The sequence below is a fragment of the Pollachius pollachius genome, assembly GCF_949987615.1.
Source record: "Pollachius pollachius genome assembly, chromosome: 17".
Taxonomy (NCBI): Eukaryota; Metazoa; Chordata; class Actinopteri; order Gadiformes; family Gadidae; genus Pollachius; species Pollachius pollachius.
This window is the reverse complement of record NC_136950.1, coordinates 17,075,591-17,099,347: the sequence shown is the minus strand read 5'-3', so window position 1 is coordinate 17,099,347 and position 23,757 is coordinate 17,075,591. Positions and strand designations below refer to the sequence as shown.

The 23,757-nt window shown below is 48.3% G+C and overlaps 2 protein-coding genes across 4 annotated transcripts in view; one reads left to right on the top strand and one right to left on the bottom strand.

The window, feature by feature from the left end:
- Positions 1-7,372, top strand: part of LOC307088845 (uncharacterized protein) — a 69,919-nt gene extending 62,547 nt beyond the window's left edge. For both annotated transcript variants that reach the window (XM_079754870.1, XM_079754862.1), the window contains exons 10-15: positions 69-242; positions 2,923-3,096; positions 3,544-3,717; positions 4,337-4,510; positions 4,687-4,733; positions 5,349-7,372. In XM_079754870.1, coding sequence (XP_079610996.1) covers positions 69-242; positions 2,923-3,096; positions 3,544-3,717; positions 4,337-4,510; positions 4,687-4,733; positions 5,349-5,902 — 1,297 coding nt within the window. In that variant the 3' untranslated portion in view covers positions 5,903-7,372. The remainder of the gene's footprint in view (positions 1-68; positions 243-2,922; positions 3,097-3,543; positions 3,718-4,336; positions 4,511-4,686; positions 4,734-5,348) is intronic.
- Positions 7,373-7,494: 122 nt separating this feature from the next.
- On the bottom strand, positions 7,495-21,688 carry slc22a17 (solute carrier family 22 member 17). 2 transcript variants are annotated; one of them, XM_079754878.1, is made up of 10 exons: positions 21,114-21,688; positions 19,828-20,333; positions 14,873-14,976; positions 13,669-13,823; positions 12,290-12,455; positions 11,931-12,055; positions 11,706-11,811; positions 11,245-11,468; positions 9,955-10,066; positions 7,495-9,173 (listed from the first exon to the last, which is right to left on the bottom strand). In XM_079754878.1, the coding sequence occupies exons 2-10, from the start codon at positions 20,257-20,259 to the stop codon at positions 8,897-8,899; spliced, it is 1,701 nt and encodes a 566-aa protein (XP_079611004.1). In that variant the 5' UTR covers positions 20,260-20,333; positions 21,114-21,688; the 3' UTR covers positions 7,495-8,896. The 2 variants fall into 2 exon arrangements, with proteins under 2 accessions (XP_079611004.1, XP_079611003.1); XM_079754877.1 differs by having other exon boundaries at positions 19,828-21,688.
- Between the last annotated feature and the right edge of the window lie 2,069 nt (positions 21,689-23,757).

Genomic DNA, 23,757 nt, shown 5'->3' with positions numbered 1-23,757 from the left:
GTGAGCTAGTTGGATCTTTTAAGCACTTTTAATCTCCGTTCCTAACAAGTTCTGTTTTTTGTGTATAGGCTGATTGGCTGTGATCTGTCAGAGGAATGCTGTGAAGCTCTGGCCTCAGTTCTCAGCTCCAACTCCCCTAGTCTGAGAGAGCTGGACCTGAGTAACAATGATCTGAACGATTCAGGAGTGAAGCTGCTCTCTGCTGGACTGGGGAGTCCAAACTGTACACTGGAAACTCTCAGGTCAGTTTTACTCAACGTGCAAATAGTTAGGAATCAGGAGACATTTAAAACAACTACTGACCACTGGTTTGAGGATCACTCCTAAATGACGTCTAACTTTATCATCTGATAACTCAGTACCTTTGATGACCACATTTATTAGAGTGGTGGTAATTGGTCATAATACACCTTGTTGTTTTTTCTGGGATGTGAAAATTAAAAGTTGAAAAGTAATCCCAAGGTTGCCATTGCAACTTTTCAAGTGGAAAGTGCCTTCCCACAATACCCTGTTAACAGGACAGTGTCAAACAGAGTTAAACAAATGAAGTCACCGTATTTGGTGAATCAATCAAAGGTTATAGGTCTACATAAACTAATTATATTGTGGCAAGCAGGAATGACCAGGTTTAAAGCAGCTACGCAATACATCGCACAACCCGAGATTAGCCTATATTTTTGCACGCACACACACACACACACACACACACACTCACACTCACACTCACACTCACAAACACACACAACACTTGGTGGTTGGTGTTCCCGCTTCCCCCGGGCCTCCCAGGATCCTTTGCGGCACCCGGACACAGCGACCACGGCCGTGATCACCACAATATAGTTTTCATTGTAACAACGCAACAATTTCTATTTTTTATTTCGATGACTGTTAAGGTCTGTTAGAATTATTAGGTTATGTTAGAATGTTTACATATTTTTACGTATAGATTTTATCTTCATAATTTCAATTTAAGACATGGAAATACAGAACAATATGTAGAAATACAGAATAACATAATTGAATATTTAGAAATACAGAGCAAAATATAACGATTGAATATCAAAGTTATAATAACATAAAAAATGTATCTGTACGGACACTTAAAACATGTTTTACAATACACACAACACAATATTCATACTACTATTAAAGTGATATGATACAGTTTTCAGAAATACAGAACAACTGTTATTAGTATTGTTGTTAGTATCAACATTTTACACCTCATATACAGCGGGCAAAAAAGTATTTAGTCAGCCACCAATTGTGCAAGTTCTCCCACTTAAAAAGACGAGAGAGGCCTGTAATTTTCATCATAGGTAAACCTCAGCTATGAGAGACAAAATGAAAAAAAGAAATCCAGAAAATCACATTGTCTGATTTTTTTTTAAGAATTTATTTGCAAATGATGGTGGAAAATAAGTATTTGGTCACCTACAAACCAGCCAGATTTCTGGCTGTCACAGACCTGTAACTTCTTCTTCTTTAAGAGGCTGTTTACCTGTATTAATGGCACATGTTTGAACTCCTTATCAGTATAAAAGACACCTGTCCACAACCTCAAACAGTCACACTCCAAACTCCACTATGGCCAAGACCAAAGAGCTGTCAAAGGACACCAGAAACACAATTGTAGACCTGCACCAGGCTGGGAAGTCTGAATCTGCAATAGGTAAGCAGCTTGGTGTGAAGAAATCAACTGTGGGAGCAATTATTAGAAAATGGAATACATACAAGACCACTGATAATCTCCCTCGATCTGGGGCTCCACGCAAGATCTCATACTGTGGGGTCAAAATGATCACAAGAACGGTGAACAAAAATCCCAGAACCACACGGGGGGACCTAGTGAATGATCTCCAGAGAGCTGGGACCAAAGTAACAAAGGCTACCATCACTAACACACTACGCCGCCAGGGACTCAAATCCTGCAGTGCCAGACGTGTCCCCCTGCTAAAGCCAGTGCATGTCCGGGCCCGTTTGAAGTTTGCTAGAGAGCATTTGGATGATCCAGAACAGGATTGGGAGAATGTCATATGGTCAGATGAAACCAAAATAGAACTTTTTGGTAAAAACTCAACTCGCCGTGTTTGGAGGAGAAAGAATGCTGAGTTGCATCCAAAGAACACCATACCTACAGTGAAGCATGGGGGTGGAAACATCATGCTTTGGGCCTGTTTTTCTGCCAAGGGACCAGGACGTCTGATCCGTGTGACGGAAAGAATGAATGGGGCCATGTATCGTGAGATTTTGAGTGAAAACCTCCTTCCATCAGCAAGGGCACTGAAGATGAAACGTGGCTGGGTCTTTCAGCATGACAATGACCCCAAACACACCGCCCGGGCAACGAAGGAGTGGCTTCGTAAGAAGCATTTCAAGGTCCTGGAGTGGCCTAGCAAGTCTCCAGATATCAACCCCATAGGAAATCTTTGGAGGGAGTTGAAAATCTGTGTTACCCAGCAAAGGCCCAAAAACATCACTGCTCTAGAGGAGATCTGTATGGAGGAATGGGCCAAAATACCAGCAGCAGTGTGTGAAAACCTTGTAAAGACTTACAGAAAGCGTTTGGCCTCTGTCATTGCCAACAAAGGGCACGTAACAAAGTATTGAGATGACCTTTTTTTATTGACCAAATACTTATTTTCCACCATAATTTGCAAATAAATTCATTAAAAATCAAATGTGATTTTCTAGATTTTTTTTTTCATTTTGTCTCTCATAGCTGAGGTATAGCTATGATGAAAATTACAGGCCTCTCTCATCTTTTTAAGTGGGAGAACTTGCACAATTGGTGGCTGACTAAATACTTTTTTGCCGCACTGTATAACAAACATTTGAAGATCTAATGTATAATCATTTGTATAACTATCAGAAAAGTTGAATAAAACACTTCCTAACATTTTCTCTTGATTTTGTGTGAAGGCTGAATAGCTGTCGTCTGTCAGAGGGATGCTGTGAAGCTCTGGCCTCAGTTCTCAGCTCCAACTCCTCTAGTCTGAGAGAGCTGGACCTGAGTACCAATGATCTGAAGGATTCAGGAGTGAAGCTGCTCTCTGCTGGACTGGGGAGTCCACACTGTACACTGGAAACTCTCAGGTCAGCCTACTCGAATGTGCAAACAGTTACACCAGAAGACATTGAACAGAATTGCATCCATAAAAGCAAAATTTCACACCCCTAAATATGTTAAAAAGAATAACTCAACATATTTCTATTGTTGTTGCCATGACCGTATGAGTCGCATGTTAAATTAATACAGCTTGCTATTTTTTAATATTCTTTTCTACTTATTCGCATGTATTCAGGCTTTAAAGTGGAGTTTGGATTTATTCTGTAAGGTATAAAAACAGGTATTTCTAAAAGCTGTGTATTTTGAGGGAAATTGTAATGATAAATTATGCTGAATATTTTCACATATTTTGAAAGCTTACTTTTAGCATTTTAAGATATTTTTTCTTTAACATTGGCATAACTTATTTTATTGATTCTGGAAAAAGTTTAAGACATAAACACAGTAACATGTTATGTTTATTTTCTGTGAAGGCTGAATGTCAGTCAGCTGTCAGAGGGATGCTGTGAAGCTCTGGCCTCAGTTCTCAGCTCCAACTCCTCTCGTCTGAGAGTGCTGGACCTGAGTACCAATGATCTGCAGGATTCAGGAGTGAAGCTGCTCTCTGCTGGACTGGGGAGTCCACACTGTACACTGGAAACTCTCAGGTCAGGGATAGAGTTAAATGTGTGTTTGGGTCTGTTTAATATGTAGGGATGATCCAGGACTAGTTCATTTGTAAGATGGGGTCACCGTGTCGGTGGACCACAGATGGGAGGATGAGAGGCCAGAGAAGGAACAGAACTTTAGAGGAAGAGGATTCAGGAAGATTGAAAAAAAAATGTTAGTTTGAAGGGGAGTTGTTTATTTTTGCTGTCTTGTTAACTGCTAGTCTGTTATGAGTTAACAGGTTATTGTAGCTGTAGGAACTCTGGCCAGCTGATGTGAGGGTTAGGGTTAGGGGTTGCTGTCTGTATGTTATGGATGTTATATGTTATATGTTATGTACCTCTGAGGAGTTGTCATTAGTGTAGATATGGTGATGAGGCTCTGGCCGGGCTTTCATCTGAATACAATCATAAAGCTTTTAGTTGTCCTTCATATAGAATGAATACTTTATTAACCTTTTTACTTCAATTTGAACTATTCTCATCCAGATAGAATAAATAAAGTGTGTGTGTGTGTGTGTGTGTGTGTGTGTGTGTGTGTGTGTGTGTGTGTGTGTGTGTGTGTGTGTGTGTGTGTGTGTGTGTGTGTGTGTGTGTGTGTGTGTGTGTGTGTGCGTAGCTTGTCTGGCTGCCTGGTCACAAAGGAAGGCTGTGCTTCTCTGGCCTCCGCTCTGAGCTCCAACCCCTCCCATCTGAGAGAGCTGGACCTGAGCTATAATCACCCAGGAGACTCAGGAGCTACGCTGCTCTCTGCTGGACTGGAGGATCCACGCTGGAGACTGGACACTCTCAGGTATGGAGAGGACAGCTCAAGACTAATGGACAAAGTCTCCTACAAGGATTCAACCCGCTGCTAGATGAAGGGGTTTGAAAAGGCAGCTGTAACTCATGTGGTGTAGAAAGTGATGAGACAGCAGATGATGAAGGTGAATGTTTCAACATGCTGCTCTCACTTTGTTTTCCCCCCAGTGTGGAGCACGGTGGAGAGTGGAGGCTGAAACCAGCTCTAAAGAAGTGTAAGTGTCTGTTTGATTCATCACAACACACATTAACACACATTATAACTTTTGAGATTGTCCATCCACACAGCAGGAGGTGACGTCCGTTTATTTAGATCCTTCTAGCAATGAAGATGATGGTTAAAATCATGTATCTTACGTATGTAAAAATGTACATTATTGCTGTGATTATATCATGACGGATGATTGTACAACATTAGACATCACACCATAATAATCACGATACTATTAATAATAATTACATTCTACAGTATATTTTATATTCAAAAACTAGTAAATTATACTATTATCTTGTCACTATTATAATAATAATAATTATTGTTATTTGTTCTAATTTAGGTTATTACATTAGACATAGCACACATATTAAACAACTACTGAACTAAAAAATACAAAACAAAATCAAACCACCCACCAACACCAGTTATCATAATCATAATATGATATCTTATTATCTTAGTCATAGTAACATGTTTTGAATGATGCATGTATTTTATCTTAGATTTGAACAAGAGCAGGTGATGCTGCTTATTCAAAAAATGATGAAGAGGATGATGATGGTAATTAATAATAATGTTTTAGCAGCCTAATCATGTCTGTTTCTCCGGTCAGATGCCTGTGAACTCACACTGGACCCAAACACAATCCAAAAACGACTCTCTCTGTCTGAGGACAGAATAAAGGTGACGTGGGTTGAAGAGAAACAGTCGTATCCGGATCGCCCAGAGAGATTTGTTCATTGGTACCAGGTGTTGTGTAGAGAGGGTCTGACTGGCCGCTGTTACTGGGAGGCAGAGTGGGAAGGAGAGGTTTGTATAGGAGTGGCATACAGAGGAATCTCAAGGAGAGGAGCGGGTGATAACAGCAGGCTTGGATTGAACAACAAGTCCTGGGTTCTTCTTTGTCGTCATGATGGTTACGGTGCCCGTCACAACGGTAGTCAAACAGCCATACGTCTCCCTCCCGCTGGCTCTAACAGAGTAGGAGTGTATCTGGACCGGCCGGCTGGCTCTCTGTCCTTCTACAGTGTGTCCCCAGGTGGAGGAGGGTCCTCAGACACACTGACACACATCCACACCTTCCAGTCCACCTCCACCAAGGAGGACCTCCTCCCTGCCTTTAAGTTACATAAGACTGGGGCCTCAGTGTCTCTGTGTCCATTGTAGTTACACACACACGCACACGCACACACACAGACTCATAGAAACACAAACACACACACACATACATGGACACATCATTCATTACTCTATAAACACATACACACAAACACACGTACACACATGTATACAGACATAAACACACACACAAACACATATGTACATAGACATTAACACACAAACACCCGCACATACACGTCGTTTATGAATCTATACACACACACACATACACACATATACACACATTTGTACACAAACAAACACACCCACACATCGTTCATTCATCTATAAACACACACACACACACACACACACACACACACACACACACACACACACACACACACACACACACACACACACACACACACACACAGACATATGTACACGGACATACACACACTCATCATCTATGGATCTAAGCTCACTTCAGGTCTGTGTGCAGGTGGTAAGCAGCGGGTAACATCAGTGTCTCTCGTGGTTCATCTCTCAGCCCTCTCTGTGTTCAGCTGGGCTGCTGAGCGTCAGATTAGAGGGGGCCGCTTGGGTCTGGGGGGTCCTCACAGTCCTGGCGTTGTTGAGGACCAGCTGTTAGGGGGACGTTTGAATACCTGTGGACCCATGGACGTACCTGTAGTGCATCGGGTTGTTTAACAGCGGCTTTTGAAAGTTTCAGAATAAACCATGAAAGGAAGATCTTCCTTTTGGTTAAGCAGGTTGTACAAAGATTTACTTCATAATGTTAAATGTGTTTAAAATGTTGATTGATGATGGATAAATATAAAAACATAATTCAATATTTGTATATTATCAGACATTAATATTTTCCTAATAAAGGGCTCTGAAATGTATATTAACTTTTATAAGCCTAACACAGCAGATGTAAAATACTCATAATAAAAGTTGTCGGTGGGAAAAGCTTAGGATGTCCATGTTGTGAATGACTTTCAAATTAATATTGATTCCTTGTGTTTAGTTGGTAACAGCACAGCAACAGAACAGTTGTTAAAGATATGGGCCCCTGTTTATGATTTATATTTACTCCACTGTACTCCAAATGCTGAATTTTATTGGGCTTCTGAAAGGTTCAGCATGATAAACCATGAAAGGATCTTCCATTGGGTTAAGCAGATTGTACAAAGATTTAATTCTGAAATGTTGATTTATGGTACATTATTTTACTAATATTTTACATATTTTCAACTCTATCAAAGGAATCCGATATCAGTTTGTATTTTGCCATGCATGATATGGAACCTGATTTAAAACAGATTTAACAACATAATCATAAATGTTGAGTGTTCTATGGGAAAGGGTTAAGATGTCCATGTTCATGTTGTGAATGACTTTAAACTGAAGCTAGATTATTTGTGTTCTGTTGGGAACAAGTCAACATGTTCAGTTATTGAAGATACCTGTTTATGATTTTAATTTTTCATCAAGCATAACGTTAATAAACTCAGTGGATCAACTGAACGTTCTCGTGTGTTCAGATGATTCTTTCCGTTTGTTCAGTTGAAATCCTCCAAGTCTTCTGGAGACGTTTCCTCCAACACAACAGTGGAGTCACCATTCACCCCTTCATCAGTGTGGAGGGAGGATAATACCATCACACACACAACAGTGGAGTCACCATTCACCCCTTCATCAGTGTGTAGGGAGGATAATACCATCACACACACAATAGTGGAGTCTGACCTTTTTAAGCACACACGCATATATAAAAACAAAAAGTAAGTAATCTAGTGAACTATATACACACAAACGCTCACATAGACACATAAACATAATACACAGATTACAGAGTTACAAGTATGTTTATTTATTTAATCTAGAAATCTCTGTGATGTTCCTTCCTTCATGAAACATAGATAATATAACTGGCATCAGAGTTAGTGAGAAGCTTCTACTGCTAACCCTCCAACGTGTTTCAGGACATGGGTTTAACTTATCTAAATCACATACAGTTCAAGTTATGCAAGGGCGCACCATCAGTGACGGATGGATCCAACACCAGTCAGACACCAGTGAGACGCCATTCTTCCAGTACAAACAGAAAGGACTGAGGCCTCCTCAGTGCTGCCCCTGCTGGCCGGACCTCTGCACTGCAGTCAAGTCCAGGGCTCCAGTCCGCCTGAATCCAAGATGGCCATACTAGCGACCTCAGCAGGTCTGAGGAGGCTCCTTAAGGTGTGTGTGTTCATCACTCGTGGTCGACGGGACCACAGCCTGTAGGGGTCAACACCACATCAGTCCAGAAGGTTCTAAGGGAACATGGAGTGTAGGCACAGCACTAGACGTTACATCATGTTGGCACCAACACTCTGACACACGTGTTGCTACAAGGCGGCGCAACGCCTCTAAGACTAATGGACTGGGACCCCACACATAACCCCATGGGAGTCCCGTGTTAAGAAGTGCAGTGTGAGAAGCTGGTGTGCGCGTGCGCGTGCGTGTGCGTGTGTGTGTGTGTGTGTGTGTGTGTGTGCGTGTGTGTGTGTGTGTGTGCTTGAAGTGTGCCCCCTACGGTTGTTGGGTCTCTGGGGGCCACTCCCCTAGAGGTGAGGTCTCTGGGGTCACCTCCCCTAGAGGTGAGGTCTCTGGGGTCACCTCCCCTAGAGGTGAGGTCTCTGGGGTCCACTCCCCTAGAGGTGAGGTCTTTGGGGTCACCTCCCCTAGAGGTGAGGTCTCTGGGGTCCACTCCCCTAGAGGTGAGGTCTCTGGGGTCCACTCCCCTAGAGGTGAGGTCTCTGGGGTCACCTCCCCTAGAGGTGAGGTCTCTGGGGTCCACTCCCCTAGAGGTGAGGTCTTTGGGGTCACCTCCCCTAGAGGTGAGGTCTCTGGGGTCCACTCCCCTAGAGGTGAGGTCTCTGGGGTCCACTCCCCAGATGTCTGGATCGCCACCACTAGAGGTGAGGTCTCGGGGTCCCCCCCAGATCTCCAGCGTCCATCAGCCGGGGACCAAGTCTCGCGGTCCCCCCCCCCCCCCCGACCAGGCGGCTAGGTCTCTGGGTTGGGCGTGACCAGCAGGGGCACGTTGTCCCGCCTCCTACGGCCTAGGGGGGGGCGGCGGTACTGCTCGCCGTCGGCCAGCGTCTGCGGCAGCGTCTTCCTCTTGCTCTCGGGCAGCAGCAGGATGGACAGCACGGCCAGCAGCGCCAGCGAGGAGTAGACCACGTGGTGCAGGAAGTACCCGTAGTGGTTCCTCAGGTCCATGAGCGGCGAGCTGAGGCGGCCCACGCAGCCCAGCGCCAGCACCACGCCCACGCCCGTTCCCCTGGCAACACAGGACACACGGGGCACGTCAGAGCTGCCGGGGGTCTAGAGAGGCTCGGGCCGGTCCCTCCGTCAGCCAGCAGAAGGCTTTGGCCGCTGAGCAGGCGGAGCTTCAGGGTCTCCGTCAGAGGGCGGAGGTCGCCGTGCGATTGTCTGAATGTTTCATGTTTCTGTTTTGAATTCTGTCCACAGTATAGTTTGACAATGTGAAATTAACGTTGCAATGCGTAACATTTCAACAAGCTCTTAGCTTTAAACCGGCTGAGCAGATCTGTAGTCAATGCTGATCGATAGTCATTTCAATAATGTTATCAATCAAATCACATCCTATAAGTAGAGATGTTCCGATAGCATCTAGCATTGTAATTACTAGAAGCACTTTTCACAGCAACGTACAGTCGGTTCACTTACTGTCAACAATTGTCTTTTTCAGAACTAGATCATTTACATTCATAATCTATAATTATAATAATACATTTGTATTCTTGCAGTTAAACGTCTATGCATCCATGTTTTTCCGACTTGGTAGCTCGAACGCACGTAGATCAGAGATGACGCGTTTCCCACTCCGACTTTCCACTTCCGACGTTAACGCACGCAGCATAACACCGTTCAGTTTTTGATGTTCTCTTTCTGAGTAGTAAATGAGCTATTATCAGTATCGGAGAGGTTTTTTATATACTGCATTTTAGGCAGTACCGGAGGGATTTCCGATGCTGGTATCGGTATCGGAACAGCTCTACCTGTCAGGGATCCATACTGCAGAGGGCGGCGCTGGTTACCTGATGACGGTGGGCATGATCTCTGCCGTGAAGAAGATGCAGAGCGAGGCGGTGGCCTGCGAGGAGAACAGCCCCAGCACAGAGAACACCGTGATGGCCGTCTCGCTCAGATCTACAGGGACAGGAGGACAGCAGGTGGTGAGGGAGTTGAACCCACGCCTCCTTTGTGTTATGGGCTCAAGGGCCAGGGTCGAAACAATATCGCTTTGCCCCAAAATAACAAGGGCGTTTTCTGGGTAAAGAACAATAGAAGTTGCAGAACATTCCTGGGGAACTAGGATCAGCACTTCATTAAGGTTTGGTCGTTTCTGTCCTCAGCTTCATGTGAAGAATCAAGGTCGTTGGATCCAATTATGTCAAAATATTTCAGAAATACAAACAGCCAACCATACATTAGCCTGGCAATTGCAATTATCATGTTGTTTAGAGTCTGTTGAGAATGAGATGAGGGCAGACATTTTGGATCCATGACTTGGGGAGTTGTTATACATAATGGATGTAAATACGTTTGAGGAGCCTTTGTGTTGGGAACCAAACGAGTCAAAACAGACGATGGTGTTCTCTACTGAGGAACACATCAGGTCCACGTCTTCTACAGCGGCCTGTATTGGTGTCTCTACTATGACAATAACTCAGTGGCCATGGTGGGCTAACTCTGGATTTTAGTGTCTACCTTTTACGGTACTGGTATGTAACCTCTGCGGTACTTGTGTGTCACCTTCTACGGTGCTGGTATCCAACCTTTTTTGGTACTGGGATGTTACCTTCTATTAGCCATTAGCCATTAGCTGTTACAGTGACTTTGCTTCCAATGTCCCAATATCAGATGAATAAATTAAAATAAATAACAAATGTGATCCTGCAGGTTAGAATCATGTTTCTGTATTCAGCCTAACAAGCGGAAACCTGGTTTAGACTTTTAATATTATACGTCAACAAAGGGAAATCGCATCAACTCAAGAGATATTGTTATGAATCGTGGCAAATATTTACAGGACTGGGCCAACAGCAGGTGGGTTCAATGGCATCTGAATTAAGGCCTGAATCGTTCAAAGTTAAATCCTCTGTTTTCAATATCATAATCAAATACCCTAATCGGAATACCTAGGGTTAGGGTTAGTATGAACATGGTTATGGATGTGAGGGATGTGGCATCCAAATATAAGATTAGCTACTCCACTAAAAAGTGGAAGTGACAGAGGAAGGTCACTGCTTGACCGTGCTGGTCCTGATCAAGACCTGGACTACGTTGGCCCGGGTCAGACCCGGGTCTGATGGAGCGCCACTCACAGTCCATGAGCCCCAGCAGGATGAGTGAGGCCAGCCCCGTCATCGTCATGGAGAGCAGCAGAATGCCACGGCGACCGCACCGGTCCACCGTGGCCCACAGCAGCAGCCAGGCCCCGCCCCCCGCACAGACGGACAGCAGGTAGGTCCAATAGAAGCTGGGGGCGTCGCCTCGGACGTCCCCGCGGAACGAGCTGTAGCAGTGACTGATGCCATGGGAAATGAACCTTAGAGAGAGAGAGAGAGAGAGAGAGAGAGAGAGAGAGAGAGAGAGAGAGAGAGAGAGAGAGAGAGAGAGAGAGAGAGAGAGAGAGAGAGAGAGAGAGAGAGAGAGAGAGAGAAAGAGACAGAGGGATTGGGAGAGAGAGAGAGAGCTTTATCTCCTTTCCGTAAGGTAACCCTAACCCAGTAGGACTGTGAATGAATGACGAGGTCCACGTAACCAGAAGCTGTGGGAGACCTACGAGGTGAAGCCCAGGACGCAGATGTTCTTCCAGATGTTCCTGCTGTGGAAGAGCTCGTGGTAGGACAGGCGTGGCCGGCTGCAGCCGCTGGGCTCCAGGTCCAGCTCTGAGGAACATCACAACGGTCAGCAGACTGAGCAGACACCTGCTTCTCCAACTCACAGAACCCACAGAACCCTCTCCTCCTCCTCCTCCTCCTCCTCCTCCTCCCTGATGAAGACCTACCTGTGAAGCTCTCGTCGTCCCGGTTCTCTCGGCTGGAGCCTCTCCTCCCGCTGAAGGAGCTCGTGTCCTCGGACCGGCCGGCCAGCAGCAGCCAGCGGGGAGACTCCGGGAACACCCCGGGAACCCTGAAACACGGGGGGGGGGGGGGGGGGGGGGGGGGGTCGTGAGGAACTAGGGACCATGGGGGCCCCTGAAACACAGCGGGGGCCCCTGAGGAACTAGGGACCCTGCAGACACTGGGGGGCCCCTGAGGAACTAGGACCCTGCAGACAAAGGGGGGCTGTGAGTCTCCCCCTGTGTCTCCCCCTGTGTTCCCCGTGAGGAACCATGGACCCTCCGTGTGTGCATGTATCACTCACCCGTAGCAGAGGAAGAGTGTGAGGGGGGCGGCGCCGGCCCCCAGCAGGCCCCTCCAGCTCTGGAAGCCCAGGGCCACGGCCAGCAGCAGCAGCTCCCCGGCCACGCTCAGAAGACCGGCCAGCACCGTCACCAGCAGCCTGCGGGAAGGCTCGCACAGCTCCAGGCCTGACACACACACAGAGACAGACAGACAGACAGACAGACAGACAGACAGACAGAGACACACAGAGACACACAGACAGACAGAGAGACAGACAGAGACACACAGAGACACACAGACAGACAGACAGAGACACACACAGAGACAGACAGACAGACAGACAGACAGACAGACAGACAGACAGACAGAGAGACAGACAGAGACACAGAGACACAGAGACACACAGACAGACAGACAGACAGACAGACAGACAAAGACACACACAGAGACACACACATAGACAGACAGACACATAGAGACAGAGACACATACACACACACACACAGAGACAGAGACACAACCACACACACACACACACACACACACACAGACACACACACACACACAGACACACAGACAGACACACAGACAGACACAGACAGACATACACGCACACAGACACACACGCACACAGACATACATGCGCACACACACACACACGCAAATACACACACACACATTCACGCACACAGACACGCACACAAAAAGACATGTACACGCACACACACACACACACACAGACACACATGCATGCAGACACACAGACGCACGCGCACACACACACACACACACACTCACAAACAGACAGAAATGAACAGAGACATGCATGCAGACACACACACCATGGCAGACATTAGCACTGGGCAGTTTTCCTTCTAGAAAAGTGAAACATTTATGTGTGTGTGTGTGTGTGTGTGTGTGTGTGTGTGTGTGTGTGTGTGTGTGTGTGTGTGTGTGTGTGTGTGTGTGTGTGTGTGTGTCCAGTCTCCAGGTGATTGGAGCATGATAAGGTGCTAAACAACGGGTCGTCAAGCGCTAACAGGATGAGAAGTACACAGCAGCTCCCCGCTTGGTAAACACCACTCTCTCCGTCACGAGCGACACAAACGACACAAACAACACAATGCCTGACCGAGCCGCTCCCTCTGAGTGGCTTCCTGTGGGGGAGGGTCTTCTGGAAGCTAATTGTTCCAGTGCTTTCCTTGTTTAGGGACAAGGACGTAGGCTAATGCAGCCCCTCTCTCCAGCCGTTACCCCGGTCCTGACCCCCCGCTGGTCTGGCTCTCCCTGGCAATACGGGCCCTAGAGACCAGGTCAACCATCGGAGGTTCATCTGTGGTCTGAACCTAAGGGGACCCCCTCCAGCCCCCAGACCCATGGCCCAGGGCCCCTACTTACGCGTGAGGTACAGGGTGAGGTAGACTCCGGCGCTCGCTGCTGCCAGGGCGAAGCGCATGGCGATGAAGACTGAGGGGTACGGCGCCACGCAGACCAGAACCCCAAACACCACGGACAGGGTCAGGGAGGTCAGCAGCGCCTTGGACCGGCCCAGCCTGGGGAGGGACCACAGAGGAGGGAGGGGAGAGGGAGGGAGGGAGGGAGGGAGACAGAAAAGAAATTATGTCTCTATGAATGTTCACAGGCAGCCTCTAGTCTGTGTGTGTGTGTGTGTGTGTGTGTGTGTGTGTGTGTGTGTGTGTGTGTGTGTGTGTGTGTGTGTGTGTGTGTGTGTGTGTGTGTGTGTGTGTGTGTGTGTGTGTGTGTGTGTGTGTGTGTGTGATGGGTCAGTCGCAAAGATTCGGTCAGAGCGAACGAATCCCGAAGGTGAACGGCGAGAACTGATTTCCAAAACAAGAGAACTGATTAATTTTTTTTTTTTTTTAAACAAAAATATGGTCACGTAAATAAAATATACAAACGAACAGAGCTTCGTCTCCCCGCGACCTTATATTGATTGAGTCCAAAACATTCTCATCGATTCAGCCAATGAGAGCAGGTAGCAATCGCGTTGCCATGGCCCACGGGTAAACAAATGATAAGGCACCAACACGCAAGTTAACTAACGATCGCTGTAGGCTTCAATATCATGCACTTTATGTTTTATTTTTATTTTGTTCTACATCACAATTGCATGATTTAATAAAGAATTGTTTTTACCTACCATGACGAGTCTAGTTTGGTCTAGTTGCTAACGTGCTTCACTGCTTATTAGCTCTACTTGGAAGACGCCATTTAATTCTTACTGCACCCCATTATGAATTAAGGATACTTATGAAAAAAAGGGACGGATGTGCCTTATATATATGCTTAATATTTACACTTAACCTGGGTAATTTCACCAGAACATAAGAAAGTAGTGGGCTACATGCATGTTGATTAACATTCATTCCATAATTTCCGATTCCCTGGCAAATGACGTAAAAGACCATCTGACTTAACGAACGAATCAAACAAACGAATCAAAACTAACGAATCAAACTAACGAATAGTGAACGGAACTGAAAGAACTGATTCCCGGAAAGGAATCGTTTTGCCCATCCCTAGTGTGTGTGAGTGTGTGTATGTGGCTGTGAGTATGTGTGTGTGTTTGTGGTTTTTTTACCGGTCAGCAGCAAAGCCCAGGCCTAGACATCCAGTCAGCATCCCCAGGATGAAGCAGACCTCCTCCACAGGAACCAGCCAGTACTGTCCACAGACCAGGTCCCACTGCAGAGACAGGGACAGGGGAGTCAGACCAGGTCCCACTGCAGAGACAGGGACAGAGGAGTCACACCAGGTCCCACTGCAGAGACAGGGACAGAGGAGTCACACCAGGTCCCACTGCAGAGACAGAGGAGTCACACCAGGTCCCACTGCAGAGACAGGGACAGAGGAGTCACACCAGGTCCCACTGCAGAGACAGAGACAGAGGAGTCACGTCAGGTCCCACTGCAGAGACAGAGACAGAGGAGTCACACCAGGTCCCACTGCAGAGACAGAGGAGTCACACCAGGTCCCACTGCAGAGACAGAGACAGAGGAGTCACACCAGGTCCCACTGCAGAGACAGGGACAGGGGAGTCAGACCAGGTCCCACTGCAGAGACAGGGACAGGGGAGTCAGACCAGGTCCCACTGCAGAGACAGAGGAGTCACACCAGGTCCCACTGCAGAGACAGAGGAGTCACACCAGGTCCCACTGCAGAGACCAGGTCCGGCAGTGCAGCTCATCGGCGTGTTGTAATTCATTATTTTCATTATTATATTTTTCCGTTAGTTAATATTTTATCTGAGGGTCGCTGATCACTGTAAGCTCTGACCTTTAGTTCTACACACAAAAATCTTTTCGATTTAACACTTTTTGTGCGTGGGTCATGTGGGTCATGTGATTTTGGACATCACATGACACATCCTAACAGAATGCATCAGCATGTACGCACACACTGGCACGTTGCTAAATCTCCACTTCCTGGCCGAAGGTGCTTAACCTCACATCTAACTGGTTGCTGTGGCTAGTGAATTATCCCAGCATTTGATTGCCGGGAAATAATTTGTTGAATGGGAACGCTTGCCTTTCGCTGGTGATATAGCGCAACACCCACCCAACCAACCACCCACCCCCACACACACACACACACACACACACACACACACACACACACACACACACACACACATTGGATTATAGATTCAGATTAATGTGAACTCACAAAACGTCATAAAGCTGAAAGCCAGCATCAACTTCCACAAGCAATGACACCTTGTTGGATAAATAGGATTTTCTTTAAGATCGCACGCTGTGGATCAAGGAAGTAGAATATTAGAGCTCAGTAACATAACAACGTTTTCTTTAGTTTATTCTCTGTATAAAATAAAGACTTCGTTGAGAACACCACGTACAACAACACCTGAATCTCTCCCCTGTGTGGGGGTTTTCCCGGCTGGGTTACACAACAGGAGCTCTTCCTGCAGTGTCAGAGACATGACCTTTGGCCTGTATTTCATGTTTCAGACCCACATCTAAATAAGGCGGAACAGAGACCGTTCCCTGCACATTCCTGGACACACTGCAGGCTGAGAACACAGGGTGAAGTCCGAGCAGACAACGTCAGCACCTCCTTGCCTCTCCGTAGACGCTCTGCTCTGCCTACAGCAGGCTGAGGAGACACAGTGAAGTCCTAGCAGATGACACCAGCGTCACCCTGCCTCTCTGCCTGAGGCCAAGAGGAATGCTTCTTCCAATCCTTTCCAGTCCTAAAGTCCCCAGTGAGGATTTGTCAATGGGTGACAGATAACAGGATCGCATGATCTGCTCCTTGAACTGATTTTCTCCTTGGTATACCAACGACGCAGGCGTGCAGTTAATGACATCATCACAAAGCAAAGAGCAAGGCCGCTGCTGGCCATTTCGGTGCCCTACGCGAGCGGGGGGGGGGGGGGGGGGGGGGGGGGGGGGGGGGGGGAGCCTCTTTTTATATATTAGGTAAAAACATATAATTGCCGAAATTGAGTGATAGGTTATGCAATTAAGAAAAAACAATGGTGGGCCTCTTCATAACTAATTTATATATTTTTTTAATTCAATAATGTAATAATTCTTTTTATTTTTTTATTTTTTTTACAAACCATAATTTTTGGTGCCCCCCCCCCAGGTACTTGGTGTCCTACGCACTCTGCATACTCTGCGTATAGGGAGCGGCGGGCCTGGCAAAGAGCATTACATGTTGTCCCCGGCACCGCGGCCCTGAACAAATAAGAGAACGGCTAGCCGAGCTGGTAAAATGAGCTCGCCCTAGCATCTAGGCAAGCTCATTTTACCTGCTCGGCTGGCTGTTAAAATGAGGACTCGGACCAAATGTCCCAAGGTCCCACTGCAGCGTCTACTGCTGTAGCCTAGCATCTAGGCTAGCTCTACTGTTTACATGTTCTCTAACTAACAGAGCAATGAGGTCATGTGTGTGTGTGTGTGTGTGTGTGTGTGTGTGGGCTTCACGGAGAACCCCTTCAGACTTTGAGCAGCCATGTGGCTCCGTGGTGACCTCAGACACAGCTGACAGGCTATTGATCCGTCCGTGTTTCCGGCCCGCCAGGACGCAGTCTCAGCATCGCAGCGGCGGAGTGTTGATCAGTAGGTCTACCAAACGAGACCCCTAACCGGAGGGTCTGCACTCCTCGGCATTCTCATCTCCTCGCCTTGGATTGGGTGCGCCCCGTGTCCGTCATCGTGAGAGGGGGCGGGACCTCTGAGCAGGCTTGGCAGGGCGTGACACATCCGGTTCGGTCACATGGTTCAGCAGCGATCGGCAAAAAGATGGGCGGGGCTTCACGTAGAGGGATCTCCGCTTCGCTCACAGTTTCGGGTTTTGCTTCATGAAATTCTTTGTTAAAAAATTGATATTTATTCTCCTTGTCATTGTTGTTGTTCGTATTATGTTCTCATTTGTCCTGCTCCAAAGACTACTGGTGACCCAGCCAATTGGAAGAAAGAGTCCAGGGACTTAACTTTTGAACCAGCCAATAGGAAGAAAGAGTCCAGGGACTTAACTGGTGAACCGGCCAATAGGAAGAAAGAGTCCAGGGACTTAACTGGTGAACCGGCCAATAGGGAGGAAGAGTCCAGGGACTTAACTGGTGAACCGGCCAATAGGGAGGAAGAGTCCCCTGGCCAATAGGAAGGAAGAGTCCAGGGACTCAACTGGGGAACCAGCCAATAGGAAATAAGAGAATGGGACTGTTTACTGATCTACAGCCCACAGGAAGTCAGAGAACATAAAGGTTCTTACGCGCCCATTCATGGCCCTCTCTCCAGAGTAAAAGTGTGTCTCCATCGATCCGCCTTCATCGAGGCCCCCCCTCTCTCCGTCTGACCCACTCCATGGCATCCTCCTCATCAACACCCCCCCCCCCCCCCCCCCGTTACCAAGGGCAACGTAGGGGTATCCATGGCCACAGCCGGCCCGGCCTGCAGCTGCTCTGTTGTCGTGCTGTTCCTGCACGTCTCTCCGTGGCGTGATCTCCAGGGTAACCAACGCCAGGGGAAGGCTGGGCGTGGCTCCCCTGCAGGCCCGGAGCCAAGACCCGGGCCTGGGCTCCAGGACGGGGTGGGGCGGGCAGGGCTGGCAGGGCTCCTACCCTCTGGCATGAGTCACAGCGAGACCATTCCAAGCGCCGAAGTCAGTGGCAATCCCTTGAGAGCCCGGAGCGAACCCGTCAGTATCGATCAGACCACCAAACGCGTTGGGAGTACTGCAGGGGCTCTGTTGGCTGGATTGGCTGTACACGGTGAACACATGCATACCTGGCAGCCTCGGACAAACGTTAAGAGAACCCTTGAGAGACATGAGCACTGCAGGGGGTGACCCAGGTCCTGAGCCGACATATCAGCTCCCAGCATTATGCACCATGCGGTAACATGATTGTGTGTGGACGATGGCTGGTGGAGGCAGCCTCGCTCGGCCCAGCGTGATCGGACCCTGGGCACACCTGCAGCACATTGAGTCATCAGCGTGCAACCGGTTGAACCACTCATCTCCACACGCAGTCAGGCAAAGAGCGCCGACGTGGTTTCATGGAGCACCACATCACGGACCGCCCTCTGAACAAAACCGGCTTCAACACCCCCCCCCCCCCCCCCCCCCCCACCGGCCTGGTGTGTCCGCGGGAGCCCAGCTAGAAGGCCCTCGGCGACGGGTAGCAGGGACATCGCGACAAGGAGGATATAGGTCTGCTTTGTAAAACACCAACCCTATAAATACATATATACATCCACCTGGATAATGTAACCATCGTTAGCTTTGATGAGGGTAAGATAGTGGTGTACAATAATGTTTTCGGCTATTTTCACATAACCATATATCACATCTACACAGTAAAACGTAATGTAATGTAAGGCATGCAATATCAGGTCATTAAACAGCATCATAACTTCTCCACGTGTTCTTTTACTTTTTCACTGCACCTTAGAAGCACGCTCCTCTGATAAGGGTCAGGATACCATGTGGTTCTGATCGGTCAAGCTGACCAATCAGAGTTCACTTGCAGAGTTATTATGAGCTGGTTGGAAGTATCACATATACAATACTGCGCGTTCTCTACACTGTATCATCAACACATCCTCATGGCTACACTGCATCTCCCCCTCCCGTTTTCACCTTCAGCCATGAGTCTGTGTGTGTGTGTTGCGGTTCAAAGGGAAGGGGGGGTTGAAAAATTTAAGTTATCTTAAAGCAAAAGTCAATTTTTTCGATTCAACAATTTTTTACCTGCAAATCGTACCTGCGCACTTTTCGACCAGTCAGCGGACGTGTGTGTGTGTGTGTTGCTGCTGGTGTGTGTTTTGTGTCGTGTGTGTGTTGTGCTATTTACTGTGTCGTGTGCGTTGTGTTTGCTGTGGTGTGTGTGGTTTGTGTTGCGTGTGGTGTGCGTCTGTCTGCTGTGGTATGCATTGTGTGTTTTGATTGGAATGTGTTGTGTGTTGTTGTGGGGTGTGGACGGGTGGTGTGGAATGTGGTGTTGTGTGGAATGTGTGTGCTTGTGCGGTGTGTGTGCTTGCGCGGTGTGTGTGTGCGCGCTGCGGTTACCTCGGTGACGATGTTGTGCTGCAGGCCCTCGGTGACGTTGTAGTCCCAGCCCGCCGTGCAGTCCACCGCGGGGGGGCTCCCGTTGACGTACTGCTGGCAGCGGGAGGGCCGGCCCCCCTCGCCCGGCCGGCCGCCGCGCTCCCAGGGCACCGAGACGTTGACCACCAGGGGGCCGGCCAGGCGGCAGTGGTGGGGCGGGGCCAGCGTGAGCAGTGGGTCCGACGACAGCAGGAAGGCCAGGAAGAGGTTGGGCAGGATGCTGAGGGCGATCAGCACGCGCTGCTTCCTGCGCCCCAGGGCCAGCACCATCACCTCCCCCGTGGGGGGCAGCGAGGGCTGATGGGGCAGCGAGGACGAGGGCCCCGGGGAGGAGGGCGTGGGCGAGGGGGGGAGGGGCGGGGAGGCCAGCGGCGGGGAGTCCGGTGACGTCATGGGGGAGGGGGCTGTGTTGGTGGGGGGAAGGGGTGAGACTCCCTGGTGGTGGTGGTGGTGGTGGTGATGGGGGTCTGGAGGGAAAGTGAGATGTGGTTCCATTACTCACTCACACACACACACGTCACACTAAAGTACAGACCTGCAACAAGGAGCAGGGTTTAGCTCCACTGCTTTAGCTTCGTCTGTGAGCCTGAGCGTTACATTGAATCATTTACACGTTGTTGACAAGTCAACGTCAACGCAACGTCTGCATCTCAAATGCAGCAAGGCAGAGCATTGCTTTAGAAGTGGTTTACGATGGCATAACACCGCATGCATCATGTTGTATGTGCACACAAACACGGCATGGACCCATTGCAATGGGCGGCTGATATTATGCATCATTAGCAATAATAAACAGTAAGCGCCATTAACATTGTTTCCGTGAGCTAACTTCGTTGTAATACCAGGCCTACCATCCTACACTTTACATAACCAGTTGGAATCAGCCTGCACATGCAGCCCCCCAGTCTGTTGACGTGATGCGGTGGGCCTGGATGTCAGGAGACCCCCATTCAGACGGAGGTCTAGAGGCCTGGGGACCCCCATTCAGACAGAGGTCTAGAGACCTCCATCCAGACGCGTTACGTCAGAGCTCTCCCTCCACCCGGGGAGAGGAACACACGTTCAGCGGGGCCGAGGGCTCCAGTCCGGCACACACACGGTAAAAGCGGCGATCAAGTATCGTGAAATGGGGTCGGAGAGCCAAGCCGTCCACAGTCCCTGGTCCCCTGGTCCTGGTCTCTTAGTCCCCAATGTGAACCGCTCCTGACTCAAGGTTGCATTGCGGAATAAACAGAAATCAGCCTTACCTCTTCTGGGGTCGGTGTGTGTGAGTCCTCCTCCTCCGGGTGTGTGCGTGCGTGCGTACGTGCGTGTGTTGTGTTGTGTGTGCGTGTGTGTGTGCGTGTGTGTGTGTGAGTGTGTGTGTGTGTGTGTGTGTGTGTGTGTGTGTGTGTGTGTGTGTGTGTGTGTGTGTCCTCCCTGACCGCTGTCAGTCACAGACCCCCAGACCTCCCGGGGTGACGGATCGGGACCGGGACAATGACCAGGACTGGTTCGGGTCTGACTTCACTGCGTTCGGACCGTCGGACCGTCCTCGCGTCGAGTCGCATCCAGTGGGCTTTGTGTTGGAGCGCTGGGTTACGTAACGTAACTGGATTGGCAACGTCGGTAACACACCGGGGAGCAGAGCCGACGCACAGCCTCCTCCACGCAGCAGGACAACGCGCTGTGATGCTCACTGTACCGCCGTCAACTCTCTGATGGCCTCGGGTCCGAGTCGATGTCTCATGTCTGCCAAATAATAAAATAATACATCTCGCTCCCCGAAATCGTCTTAAAGGGAAAGGCGCCGTCAGGCACCGTCAGTAGAGCGCTCCGTGGAGAGGAGAGGGTGGAGACCTGGAGAGGGTGGAGACCTGCACTGGGTGACGCCAGCCTACTGACGGGTCGACCTGTTCGCGTCTGCTCGGGTGGACTCGGTCGGTAGAGACGTCCCCCTGTGCTGCTGCACTGCGGCCACCCGCCGCTAGGAGTCGCCGTCCACCACACAGACGCCACCATCATGACCCCTTCCAAGGTCGTAAGAGGTTTCATTCTTTGGGGGACAGGAGAGGCCCAAAGGCCGGCATAGGGGGGCAGCTTCGACCCTCCTGGCGTCTCGCCGTCCTAGCCTCGACCCCGGTAATCTGAGGACTATCATATATTTTCTTCTTTCATTGACAAATGTCATTTATTTTTTTCCTACTTTAAAACTCCAATGTAGAATTGATTAGAAACTAGTTGTGAGGTTGCAACCAACTAAATGCCAACTGAAATAGACCCATAATTATCACTATCTGTTATATGTATTGATCATCCATAGTGGTAAACTAACATAATAGATCTATAATTATCACTATCTGTTATAGTTATTGGTCATCCATAGTGGTGAACTACCATCATAGACCTATAATTATCACTATCTGTTCTGGTTATTGATCCTCCATAGTGGTAAACTACCATCATAGACCTATAATTATGACTATCTGTTATACAGTGGGGCAAAAAAGTATTTAGTCAGCCACCAATTGTGCAAGTTCTCCCACTTAAAAAGATGAGAGAGGCCTGTAGTTTTCATCATAGGTATACCTCAGCTATGAGAGACAAAATGAAAAAAAAAAATCCAGAAAATCACGTCTGATTTTTAAAGAATTTATTTGCAAATTATGGTGGAAAATAAGTATTTGGTCAATAACAAAAGGTCATCTCAATACTTTGTTACATGCCATTTGTTGGCAATGACAGAGGTCAAACGTTTTCTGTAAGTCTTTACAAGGTTTTCACACACTGCTGCTGGTATTTTGGCCCATTCCTCCATGCAAATCTCCTCTAGAGCAGTGATGTTTTTGGGCCTTTCGCTGGGCAACACAGACTTTCAACTCCCTCTAAAGATTTTCTATGGGGTTGAGATCTGGAGACTGGCTAGGCCACTCCAGGACCTTGAAATGCTTCTTACGAAGCCACTCCTTCGTTGCCCGGGCGGTGTGTTTGGGGTCATTGTCATGCTGAAAGACCCAGCCACGTTTCATCTTCAGTGCACTTGCTGATGGAAGGAGGTTTTCACTCAAAATCTCACGATACATGGCCCCATTCATTCTTTCCGTCACACGGATCAGACGTCCTGGTCCCTTGGCAGAAAAACAGGCCCAAAGCATGATGTTTCCACCCCCATGCTTCACTGTAGGTATGGTGTTCTTTGGATGCAACTCAGCATTCTTTCTCCTCCAAACACGACGAGTTGAGTTTTTACCAAAAAGTTCTATTTTGGTTTCATCTGACCATATGACATTCTCCCAATCCTGTTCTGGATCATCCAAATGCTCTCTAGCAAACTTCAAACGGGCCCGGACATGCACTGGCTTTAGCAGGGGGACACGTCTGGCACTGCAGGATTTGAGTCCCTGGCGGCGTAGTGTGTTAGTGATGGTAGCCTTTGTTACTTTGGTCCCAGCTCTCTGGAGGTCATTCACTAGGTCCCCCCGTGTGGTTCTGGGATTTTTGTTCACCGTTCTTGTGATCATTTTGACCCCACGGGGTGAGATCTTGCGTGGAGCCCCAGATCGAGGGAGATTATCAGTGGTCTTGTATGTATTTCATTTCCTAATAATTGCTCCCACAGTTGATTTCTTCACACCAAGCTGCTTACCTATTGCAGATTCAGACTTCCCAGCCTGGTGCAGGTCTACAATTGTGTTTCTGGTGTCCTTTGACAGCTCTTTGGTCTTGGCCATAGTGGAGTTTGGAGTGTGACTGTTTGAGGCCCATAGGCCCATAAATGCCCTTTCCAAACTATCTGTCTGTCCAAATTAACTTTGTGTGTGTGTGTGTGTGTGTGTGTGTGTGTGTGTGTGTGTGTGTACGTGTATTCATGTGTGTGTGCGCGTGTGTGTGTGTGTGTGTGTGTGTGTGTGT

Excerpts from the sequence above, each read along its gene's own strand:
- slc22a17 (XM_079754877.1), bottom strand. The coding sequence starts at position 20,361 with ATGGAACCACATCTCACTTTCCCTCCAGACCCCCATCACCACCACCAC. Across the intron at positions 12,056-12,289 it reads ACACTCTTCCTCTGCTACGG|GGTTCCCGGGGTGTTCCCGG; the intron begins GTGAGTGATACA and ends CCCGTGTTTCAG. Across the intron at positions 11,812-11,930 it reads GGACGACGAGAGCTTCACAG|AGCTGGACCTGGAGCCCAGC; the intron begins GTAGGTCTTCAT and ends GATGTTCCTCAG.